General features: G+C 42.3%; 1 protein-coding gene across 1 annotated transcript; it reads right to left on the bottom strand.

The window, feature by feature from the left end:
• Window positions 1-611: 611 nt before the first annotated feature.
• On the bottom strand, window positions 612-3807 carry LOC134492440 (olfactory receptor 13H1-like). Its single transcript, XM_063296611.1, has 2 exons — window positions 3142-3807; window positions 612-2086 (listed from the first exon to the last, which is right to left on the bottom strand). The coding sequence occupies exon 2, from the start codon at window positions 2078-2080 to the stop codon at window positions 1133-1135; it is 948 nt and encodes a 315-aa protein (XP_063152681.1). The 5' UTR covers window positions 2081-2086; window positions 3142-3807; the 3' UTR covers window positions 612-1132.
• Window positions 3808-12780: the final 8973 nt, after the last annotated feature.

Below are 12780 nucleotides of genomic sequence, written 5' to 3'. Positions count from 1 at the left end.
AGGCACAGCTGAAGAACCTCCATGCATTGGCCATGGCTGGCATCTCTGGTGTTCATTCCTGGAAGGCTGCGGTGGGGAAGGCATTAGAAGACCATTCCAATTTAAATTCTGTTAGGGTATATATTCATCTATACGCCCATCCTTGGATAAGGCAACCTCTGAATTTTTAACCAAAATGCCAAGAAAAATGCACCACCTGCAGATAAGCCAAGCCTTGAAATTTTCATACATTTCAATTTTCACAATCATCTTATCTATGGATAATTCACAGATTATCCATTTTTTCATGGTACTTTGGTTAAAAATTGAGTATATACTTAACTGTGAGTACAGGATATACCAGTACTTTAAAAAAAAGTATCGCCATATATACTTGCAGATATGCCCATCCATGAGTAACCTGAACCCAATTTTTGGGTATACTTTGGCACCTCTCTGGTTATTTGCAAGTATATACAGTATGGTATTTTATCATGGCATTCCCTAAACTGATGCCCTCCAAAATTGTTGGGAGTTCTGGTTGTTGAAATCATAACACATTCTTCCTTAACATTCAGTATTGCTTATTGTCAGGGCCAGCCTCGTTCCGAATAAGACACGGACTCACTTAATAGGGATTAAGGATTTCCGGTTTATTGAAATGCTACTGACAGAGAGAAAAACGGGAATGGGGGTGCGGTGGTGAGGTGTCCTGTTTATACCCCTATTGCGGGGTCCCGTGCTTCTCCACCCTCCATTGTCCCCATTCCCCTTGATGGGTTTCTTGATGGCTGTGTGGGTGTTTTCCCGGTTGCTGTCCTTGTCCTCTTGGTTCAGGTGTGTCCTCCAGGGCACCAGGTGCGGGTTATTGCTGCTTATCTGAAGTCCTTCTATTCATCTGCATATGAGTCCATGGGTGTGGGTGCTTTGGGTGCTTGGTTTAAGCGTTGATTTGATTATCTGCTTCCTCTCTTTCTTAATGATCATGATCCACGTTGTGAGGCTCTTTGTGCCTTGCAATGGGGTCATGACACTTATTTCCTCTTGTGTTTAATAGGAACAGTAATGGTTGCTATTAAATGCTTTTTTAAAAAGTTACCAGTGATGGTGAGCAACAGGCATCTATATGGTACATGGGGAGCACATCTGTATATCACTTTAACATTTTTCTTGCAACCAGCTTCCAGAATGCTACCTTGACGTCCCTGTTCCTCAGGCTGTAGATCAGAGGATTGAGCATGGGAGTCAGAGTCCCATACGTTAAGGAGATGACCTTGTCCTTTTCAGAAATGGATTTGCCTTCCGGTCTCAAGTACATGATCATGAGTGTCCCATAAAATACACTGACCACAGCAAGGTGAGAACTGCAGGTGGAGAAGGCTTTTCTGCGTCCCTGGGCAGAGCTTATACGCAGAATAGCCAGGCCGATGCGACCATATGTCACAGCTATGAAGCCAAAGGGAGGGATTAGCAGAAAGAGGCTGGCAACATGCATAAAGATCTCACTGATGACTGTGTTGGAGCAAGCCAATTTGAGTACAGATTGCAGCTCACATGCAAAATGGTTGATGACGTGATGGCCACAGAAGTCAGTGGGCAGCAAGAGCACATTGATCAGGGTGGTCATGAAGGCAAGGGCCACTGATGTGGCAACCAGATAAATGCATAATCTCCAACTCATGATCTGCGTGTAGTGTAAGGGCTGGCATATAGCTGCCAAGCGATCATATGCCATGATAGCCAAGACAATGCACTCTGTTGCAACCAGAAATACACCAAGGTACATTTGGGACAAACATCTGGAGAAAGAAATTGTGGGCCTGTAGATGAAGCAGTTGACCAAGGTCTCAGGAAGTATATTGTTGGTAACAATAAAGTCTATTGTGGAAAGGACACAAATGAAGAAATACATGGGAGTGTGAAGCTGTGGGTCGGCAATGCTCAACATGATGATGAGCCCATTGCCAAGAGAACTAATGAGATACACCACCAAGAGGAAGCAAAACAGGATAATCTGAGCTCGGGGATATTCTGAAAATCCAATTAAGATGAACTCAGTCACCAGTGATTCATTTGAAGTTCCTATCACAGTGTCTCCCATTTTCTCCTGCAGGAAAGAATGAATGGTATGATTACTGACAACATTAGGGAGAGATACAAACCTTCAATCTTTATACTGCCGAAGTTACACAGAAAAAAGTAAAATTTCATCGATGTCAGGACTGCTTTGCACATCATGCTAAGACATTATTTGTTTTAACCATGACATATTGAATACATTGGCTGGATTCCCACATGGGTGGTTCACACACTGCATTAAGGAATAAATTTTCTTGCAAACTGCAGTGATTGAGTAAAACGCTAAGCCAAAACTAAATGAACTACATTCTGTTTTAGCTAGGTGTCCGAAGTCAATCCCAGATTGAAGATGGAGAAATCTCTTTCCAAAACTGATGAAAGCAGCAAGCTAGAGGCAGTAACTCCATTCCCACCCCTACTGGGTCAGTAGAAACCTTCATCTGGCAGCTACTGAAACGGAACAAAAACATCCTGAGTCAACTGGTTAGAGGCAAGGCAGTAACACTCAGAGAATGCACAGTGCAAAGGAGGACCAATGCTGGCCTCAAGGACCCCTTTCCTTCCTCTCTGGATCTGAAAGAGCAAAGGAGTGGGGTGGCGTGGAGTAAGCAAGTCCAATTGTTGTAGGGCACAGTGCTGTTTCTAAGCCTGAGGCACCTCTATGAAGGAATCAGTCTCTCCTTTCATTTGCTTGGCTTTGTTATGTTAGAAACAGTGCAATGATTTTTTTTTCCTTATAATACTTTGGGATTATTTTTAGTTAAATGATGATCATTACTTCACTTAATGGTACCAGTTAATTCTCTCTCTCTCTCACACACACACACACATATACACCCTTAAACAGAGAGAGAGAGAGAAAACACCTGTGATAGAGTCTGGCACCTGCAAGTTGGGCTCACTTCGTAGCAATTGCATAGGATTGCCAATAGGCAGAGCTGCATGTAAAGACACGGTTTCAAACTCTCCTCTCTGGATCAAGGTCTCAGTGAACTGCAGTTTTTTATAGATACAAACAGAAAAATGCCTACCCACATAAATTACCCTCTACATTTGTCTTTTTACGTCTAAAGGTTTGCTTACCCAGTGTTCTTCCAGTGATGAACTGTCAACAGATTTTTTTTCTATTCCCAAGTAATTGTGAAGGGCAAGGTGGGGAAATATATTTGGACATATTTGCTCCCAAAGAAACTGGGAATTTCATGAAATTCAGTTCTAGCATCATAAAAAACTCATCCGCTCATTTCAGAGTCTTCATATTGTGTCCTTTTGCTAAGGTTGGTGTTTCTCACTGTGGTTATTTTCCCCTCTGCGTAAGAACTTGAGAAGGAAAAGCATCACTTGAAGCAGGATAGTATGCTGGAACTGTTCTTTGCCCCAGCACTGAAAACAGCTCTGCGAGTGCCTTGAGGCAAAAGAGGTTTTTTCATTCTCTCCTTTTCCCCCGTGGTTGATAAATGGCATCAACAATTTCACTGGAAGTCCAAGATAATTTTCCAAGGACAGGTCTTCAATGGAATGTCGAGGGAATTTCCTGCTCATTAACAATTTAAACTCAAACAGCTACATTATTTCAGTGTTTAAGTTGAAGAGTGCCATCCTTTTCCAGAAAGGCAGCCATTACAGCAAAACCAGCTACGTGTTCTTGGCTTCTCAGGGACTAACAGCATTGATAGCATAAAATGGCTGTGGAATCCAGCATCCTGGTGTCCTTCACAACGAAAAGAGAATTCAGGGGCAGGAGGATAGTGTAGGGTCAGAGAGAAGGGGGCGGTCCCAGAGGAAACAGGCAGAACCAATGGGAGGCCCAAATGTGAAGGGTGAAGCAGAGAAGACCTATGCTTGGTCCACTGAGTCTGAGCCTTAGGTGGTCCAAAACATGCAGTGAGAAGTCCATGAATTTAGTTAATGTTTTATGGACAGGATCATATTTCTTTGCAATATGTGGCTGGCCGGGTCTTCCTCAGCTTCCCTGCTGTCTTCAGGCATGGTGCAGGATGTCACCTTGCCAGGCTGCAGAAGAATCTCTTTGCAATCTAATTAATTATTTACAAAGAAGTTGGCTGGCCCTGGCTCTGGCTTCTGACAGGTCATTGGCTGTCCCCAGCTCCAGGTTTAAGGTCACACTGGTTTCTTCTCAGGGTACGTGGGTCGACACTATAGAACATTACAGAAAAAAGAGGGTTATGTCGCAACAGTAGAGCAAGAGGTAAATTGATCATTGTACTTATAACTGCTGTAAAGAGGATCGGAAGCTACTTCTTTGTATCCCTTTTTCTTTCTTTGCTATTTTTTAAAACTTTTTTTCTTTCTTCCACATTTAGCTTTTTCTTGATTTCTTTTTAGTTTTTTTCTTTAAATTTTTTAATAAAATTATATATCTACACATCTACATGTATCTATATCTATGTCTATCTATAGATATAGATATAGATATATGGATACTATTTATTTATATATCAAATTTATTTCCTGCCCATCTCTCTCTGTCCCTGTCCCTGTCCCGGTCTCTGTCCCTGTCCCTGTCCCTGTCTCTCTCTGTATATACAAAACACTATTGAAGGACAAGAAGATTGGGACATAAGCATGTGATCTGGGCACTTCTGAGCATGTCAGCACATCACTTCGTACCCCTTTGCCCCTCGTTGCATGTTGCTTACTATCTACTACTAGAAAGATGTGGACAGATGGATGGATGTCCACAGACAGTATTTAACGGTAAAGTGAAATCACATCCTGCCTCCTAAACAAGCATTAAGGGCAGGACTTCATTATTTAAATTTTATTATTTAAATATATATCACCGCCCATCTCCCCCAATGGAGGGATGTCTCAGTGCTTTGACTTCCCATGCGCACATGTATACATAGATACACTCACACAGACCCACACACACATAGGACCGTTCAACATTTCAGACAGTAGATCAGGATCCCAACTCTGATCTCACCATTTTTTCAAACGATTTTTAATTTAAAAAATCAATGCACAAATTTCATGGATCAAAAATCTCTTCCCAAATGTGAAGAGTTTAGCAGAGAGGACCTATACTCTTTGCCATCTTGTTAGTTACTGACAAAGAAGTTGTCAAAGATAAATGCAGTATGGGCCAGACTGTGATGTTGACTGTAACCATGGAGATGTGGATTGTGATGCTGACTGCAACTACTGAGTGCCATCAGAGATGACATTATTAAAGGCACAGGAAGACAAAGGGGTGCGGGGGGGGGGGGAAGGGGTGGCTTCCCCTTTCCTTTTCCCTTGTTTGAGACACTTTCACTTTTGGTTTATAATATATAATATTATTGAAAGAGAGCCAGTTTGGTCTGGTGGTTAAGGCAACGGGCTAGAAACCAGGAGACTGTGAGTTCTAGTCCTACCTTAGGCATGAAAGCCAGCTGGATGACCTTGGGCCAGTCATTCTCCCTCAGCCCAACCTACCTCACAGGGTTGTTGTGGAGACAATAGGAGGAAGAAGGAGTATTAGGTATGTTCCCCGCCTTGAGTTATTTATAAAAATAATAAAGGCAAGATAGAAAATAAATAAACAAATAAATAAATAATATCGTAATGGCAACTACTTGAAAAGCAGCAAGAACGGAGGGGAGAAGAGGATCATTAGAGCAACCTTCAGAGAGAGGAATTTCATCAGATTTGCTTCAGAAAATGTTTGACCAACTTGGCAGTAAGTTATCCAAACCACTTGATACTAGATTCACAGCTTTTGAGAGAAGAATGGATGAAAGACTTGTAAAGGTGAAAGAGCAGATGAAAGGAGAAGTTAAGAAGATGGAAAGCTCTGTAAAACCAGTGTCTGGAGATGTAGAACCAATTAATGACAAACTGGAAATTTTGGAAAGTAAGTTACAAGTTATAGATTGAGAGTTGAACTAGATAATCTGGCTCTATTGGAATTGAAAGAGAAAGAATTTTGTTTGATTGCTATTCCAGAGGTTTTTGAGGAAGATATATAGAAAATATTATTAAAGTCTTGACAACATCCTTGGATTGGGAAGAGAAGGATACAGAGGCAGAAACTGATAAAGGTTATAGAATAAATTCAAGATTTGCAGGAACGAGAAATGTTCCAAGCAATGTTTTGGTACACTTTGTCAGGAAGAAGACAAGGGATCGCCCTTTGCAGCAGCATTTTAATACAAGACTGAAGATTGATAATACAGATATAATTTTCCTTAAAGAAAGTCCTGTCAGAATTTTAAGTACAAGAAAAGAGGTGGGTTTTTTTTTACTGAAAGATTAAAGCAGAAAAAGTTTCCATTTTGATGGGACAAACTGTAAGGGGTGATTTTTACTTTTAAACAGCAGAGGTTTGAATTGAATTGTGTTCAGAAGGCAAGAGAATTTCTAGAAAAATTCAAAGAAGAATTGGAGGAGATTCAAATGGAGGTGTCAGAAGAGATTACACAAAAACTCCAACAGATGCAAAAGGAAACTGAAAGGGATGATACTGAACTAGGTGCTACAGGTATCTATTTTTCTAAATGTATGGCTTGATTATGGATTACAAATGCTTAACATGGAAAAGGGTCGCAACCAGGCTCTGTGTCACCCAGGGCAAACATGGATTCCGCACCCATTTTGGCACCCCCAGTGCTCATTTTGGTGGCCCCCCAGCACAGTGCCTGGGGCATATGCCCCGCTTGCCCCCCCCCCCTAGTTGTGGCCCTGATGTGGAATATAAATCGAGCAAATGCTCTTCAAAAGAGGGGGAAAAATTCACTCTTTGAACAAATGGGCTTTGGCGCATGACAAGCCAAACACCCTGCAAGGTTGGATCTGCCTCGCTGGAGAGGTAGAAGAAACCTGAGCAGAAGTAAAACTGCAAGAGCATATGCATGCATCTTAGAAGTGTACCTCCACTGCTACAGCGGGTGTTGGGCAAAGAGAGACACGGCGAGAGTGGGAAAGAGAAAAGGAATGGTGTGCCCAAAGTGGAACATGTTTCAAATGTGGCAGACAAGGCCATCGCATTGCTGAGTGCCGCTTAGCCAACACAGCTTCAAGAAGGAAACCCTCCAGCACCAAGTCCAAGCTACCAGCTAAAAAAGTCTCCAGTGGCGGCTCCATCGGTACTGAGCTCATGCCAGGCAAGGGAGGTGCTGAGCTCATGCTGGCAGAATTATCTAAAGTCGAAGAAAACTTGGCAGATGAAGAATTCCAGATGCAGGGAAACTGGAATTGGCTGTCCTGAATGGCACCCAAGGACAGGCAGCGATAGTCTGATGGAACAGGTGCCCCGATACAATGGTGAGTGGACCATGCCCAAGTATATTAGTGGGGACTAAAATCAAATCCTTACAAACTGGCAGGAGTGCAGACCTAGTGGGACTTTTAGACTCTGGCTGTACTCGATGTTTAAGGTACCCTGCAGAAGTCATGGGATTAAGACTGAGGATTGGCAGATTGAAAACTCTTATGACTCTTACTCAACTTGATGGGTCAGACATGCAGGGGGGTCATGTGCAATTTTACACTGAAATGTTGGAGATGAGGGTTGGGACTCATAAAGAGACTTTGAGATTCCTAGTGGCCCCTATAGCACATCAATCTATAATACTGGGGTTAGTGTGGCTGAAGCAAAGAAATCCCAAGGTGGACTGGGCCACGAGGCAGTTGCAGTTCACAGACGGTGCATATGGGGGTTGGCTGGAACCTGAACCGCCCCCAGATTTAGAACCAATGGCTGGCATGGTGGAACTCCTGAAACCCGACCTAGCCCCAGGGGAACCCCAGATCCCACGACCGTATAAAGACCTAGAGGCGGTTTTTGGAGAAGCCAAGTCCAATCAGCTTCCACCCCATCACAAATTGGACTGTGCTATTGAATTGGAACCAGGGGCCTTACTTCCCAAACCAGATTTATTCTATGACTCTTAAAGAGAAGGCAGCCTTATGAGAGTTCATTGACAAAAATTTGAAGCGAGGTTTCATCTGACCTGCCAATTCTCCCCTAGGCACTCCTGTATTATTCTGCACAAAGAAAGATGGATCTTTACGGCTATGTACTGACTATAGGGGTCTCAATGCTATTTGTACCTCTGATAAATGCCCTCTCCCTCTGATGAAAGGCATTTGTCAAAATGAAAAATTTTCACCAAGCTGGATTTATAGGAAGCGTACTTTCGTGTGCGCATGAGGGAGGGGGATGAATGGAAAACTGCTTTTAATTGCCCCTTAGAGGTACCCATTAGAGTACCTCGTAATGCCGTTTGGATTGAGGGGGTCCCCTGGATGCTTCATGCAACTAATAAGTGAGGTTCTCCATGATTTTTTATATAAAGGTGTGCTTGTGTATCTCGATGATATCTTCATCTATAGCAACAACATGGCAGACCATGTAAAAGTGGTCAGAGAGGTCTGAAAGAGACTGCTAACAGCTCAACTGTGCACTAAACCTTTACATGTGAATTCCATAAACACCAGTTGGACTATGTGGGGTATCGAATTTCCCATAAGGGCATAGAAATGGACCCAGCCAAGGTACAGGACGTCATAGCTTGGGAAGTGCCCAAAACAAGAAGGCAGTTACAAAGTTTCCTTGGGTTTGCAAATTTATATCACCAATTTATTCCAAATTTTGCCCAAGTCGCTCTGCCCTTAACCGATTGGTTGAAAACGAAAGGAAAAGGGAATGAGAAAAAAGCTAAAAAACCTGAGGCGGCACTTAACTGGACAACAGAGTGCCAACAGGCTTTTGACCATCTCAAAGCTCTGTTCACGGAAGAGCCTATTTTAAAACATCCTGACCCTTCCTTGCCTCTCATCATCCAAGCCGATGCTTCTGACATGGCAATTGGTTGCGTTTTATTACAAAAAGACAATCATGGCACTTTACAGCCTTGTGCATACATTTCACACAAATTTACTGACACTGAGAGTAAATGCCTTATCCTGCCAACTCCAGCACAACAGAAACAGGGGGGAGATTGTGAACTTTATCATTCCCTCCCCACTGGGATTGGTTGCTATAACTAGGAGCGCCAAACAGGATTCCAAGCCTACTCCACCAGCTGACCTGGAACAAGAGCTGATTGTTCCCCAGCAACAAGATACCTGGCTAGCTCAAAACAAAACTACTCTCATGGAGCCCAATGGAATTTGGTGGCGTGGAGCCCAAATTTATGTCCCTGAAACTTTACACAAGAAAATTTTGCAGTGCTGCCATGATTCCAAACCTGCTGGCCCTTTTGGTTTTGTGAAGACTCTACATGTAATTCACAGGCAATTTTGGTGGCCGTCTTTCAGAAAAGATGTCCAGGATTATATCTCCACCTGTCCTACGTGTGCTGCCTCCAAATGTAAAATGGGTAAACTCACTGGATTACTGCAAAGTGTAGCCAGTCCTACCCAGTCTTGGGACCAAATTGCCATGGATTTCATTGTCAAATTACCTGAGAGCAAAAAGAAAACTGTTATCTGTGTGTAACTGATTTATTTTCCAAACAAACACATTTCATTCCCTGCTCAGGATTGCCCACTGTGCCCCAACTAGCCAGGCCTTTTGAACAACATATCTATCATCTACATGGGGTCCCCTCACATGTCATTTCCAACCTCAGGCCCCAATTAACCTCCAAATTTGGGAAAACTTTTCTTAAGCTCATAGGGGCAGAGCAAGCTCTAAGCTTCACCTTTGATCCTCAAATGGACGGATCGACTGAACGTTTGAATGCTGTACTGGAACAATATCTCCGATGCTATCTTAGTCACCAACAAGATGATTGGGTGGACCTACTTCCTTTTGCTGAGGTTACTTATAATAACTCTATCCACCACAGTACTGGATTTTCCCCATTTCACATTGTGTATGGGCAAGACTTTGTTCCTATTCCAGAATTGCCTCAAAATATGGACAAACCTCTCATGGCTGATGACTGGATTAAACACATCTGCAGTAATTGGCCTATGATGCTCCAAACACTGCAGGATGCTAAAGACACTTATAAAATTTTGCAGATTATAAACATGCTCCAGAATGCAACCTATCTGTTGGGCAAAAAGTCTACCTTTCCACAAAACACCTAAAATCAACACAACCCTCACAGAAATTCAGTCCTAAATTCATCAGGCCTTTTACCTATTACCAAAGTCATCAGTCCAGTAACTGTGCAATTACAACTCCCTAAAATATGCAACGTATTCATCCTATTTTTCATGGCAGCCTTCTCAAATCTTTCCATGGCTCAGAATGCTGGCATCCTAACCCTCCCCCTCTGAATCCCATCATGATTGACAGGGAACAACATTTTGAAGTTCAAGCAATTTTGGATTCCCACAGGCACCATGGCCATCTCCAGTACTTCATTCAGTGGAAGAACTTCCCTAAGAGTGACAGCGAATGGGTGAACAGTCACCACGTTTGAGCACCGGACTTGCTTCATTCATTCCATGCCCATTTCCCCAATAAGCCTAAATAACTTTTACATGTTCTTTCTGTTCTACTTTGCAGGGTTGCCGTTTGACTTTTCTTCCTGCCAGAGCTACTTCTTTTTTCTAGGAGGGCGGCATGTCAGACTCCCTTTGCTCGCCTGCCATAAAGCACTGCTAAAGGTTTCAGCCTGCTACGTGCACCAGCTGAGGGGCAGCAAACCCAGGTCAGCTTTGCAGCTTTGCAGACAGAGAAAATGCTTCAGCACATTCCTTCACAAACCATTAGGGCCAAGGACAGGCTGATAAGACACCTGGACTCTAATGAGCTGGGAGAGGGAGATCAGGAGTGAGAAAGAGCTTGTTTGTAAGACAGGGAGGAAGGATGATGTCACAGGGAATGAATTACTTTGAATGTTGTTGCACTAAAATATTATTCAGAGCTTGCAACTGCCCTGAGTAATTGGATTTTAATAAATGGATTCTAAGCTTCTAATGAGTTGTCTGGATAATTCCTTAAGTTAGATCCTGGTACTGGGACCATCACAGAAAATTCCTCGAGGCGAATTATCAAAGTTTTTTTTTTTAATTTGATGGATAATTTACTGCTGGCTGATACATGGAGACAGAAAAATGGCAATTCCAGAGAGTATACTTATGTTTCAGAAAGACATAGATACTTTTCAAGAATAGATATGATTTGGATGTCAAACAACTTGGCTACTAAGGTCAAGGTGGCCATACTGAAAGCATTTTATCAATGTTATTCTAACTGTATAAAGGAAGTGTCATCTCTTTAGAGAAAAGAGATGAATGTCTAAAGAAACAAGGTTTACCAAGGATTACAGAGGGACCGAGACAAATTATGAATGGATCTATAACAATTACGGAAGTTTCTGGAGCTATAACAGAGATTAAACCAGGAAAGGGGCCTGGACCAGGTGTATTATCAGGTTTCTATTATAAATGTTTTGAGGATGAACTTTTACAAAACAAGATGAGCTCTATCCTACAGGGAGGATAGATAATACTTAATGATTTGACTTCAGCAAGAAATTATAGACCAATATCATTACTGAATAATGACCACGAGTTGTTCACAATGATTCTAGCTGACACACTGAAAATAATTTTGCAAGAATTGATTCATGAGGATCAATGTGAGTTTTTACCAAAAAGACAGCTAAACGACAACAGTAGAAACATGTTGGGTAGTTTGGAATATTTGGAGCAAAGTTGTCATGAGCACTGATGGTGAGCAGGAGGGGGCCCCTCTCCAGGGGGGAAAACGCATACGTAGTACTGAGGAGTTAAGCAGCCATTCAAAGAGACACAGATCAGACCTGCCTTGACTTTTGGGGTTTATCTGTCTGGGTTTTCCCACGCTTCTTCAGTTTGTTAGGATTTTCTGTCTTATGTAGCAGTAATAAACACTAGAGACCTATTCCTCGTCTCAGCGTGATTCCTGACTGTTAGGACAAACGTAATGAAACCCAGCCGCACTGATTTTCTTAGATGCAGAGAAGGCCTTTGACAACTTGAACTGGGCTTTTCTGCTCAAGGGTTTGGAAGATCAGAATTTTGGAGAGAGTTTTACAAAATGAATAAGATCGATTTATACTTCACAGAAAGCACAAATAATTGTTAATGGAGATCTATCAAAACCCTGTGAGATACAAAAAGGAACACGACAGGGCTGCCCATTGTCCTTTTCTTTTTGTTGTCATTTTGTTCCTTGAAATGCTGAATAGAGACACAAGGCAAGATGAGAGGATTGTGGGAGTAAAGATTTAAAAAGAGACTTATAAGTTAAGAGATTTTACGGAAGAGTTGGTGTTGGTTCTGGAAGATCCTTTAAAGGAAATTGAAACATTAATGGGAAATTGACTTCCAGTGGGAATATGGTCGACTGAACAGCTGTGTCCGGGAGTTCCGCGGACAGAACTGACAGCTAAGGATTTTTGGGAGGGCTCGGGCAGGTTTTTTCTGAAGCCAAAGAATGCTTTCATGACAAAGAAAATGCTTGGAATCATCCCACCTGTTCTCCAAAATGCTGTCTTGCAGCCAGAGAATCCCAAACAGTGTTCACGATGATCCAGTAAGAGACAACAGGAGGCGGGGACATCACCATTTCCACGCCACGCTGTAGCTTTAAAGGGACATTAGGTCAAGCCACCCATTTCTAAATCTCTCAATTTATATATTTTTTAAAGTTTATGTATCCCAAGAGAGGCTTTCTGCAGCAAGAAGAAGCGGAATCTCTTGGTGCTTATCGTTATTTCTTAATAAAGAAATATTTTAAAATATTTTAAAAGCTCTTTAAGTTTTAGCTTG

This window comes from Candoia aspera, chromosome 2, assembly GCF_035149785.1.
Source record: "Candoia aspera isolate rCanAsp1 chromosome 2, rCanAsp1.hap2, whole genome shotgun sequence".
NCBI classification, from domain to species: Eukaryota; Metazoa; Chordata; class Lepidosauria; order Squamata; family Boidae; genus Candoia; species Candoia aspera.
This window is presented reverse-complemented; position numbering and strand designations above follow the sequence as displayed.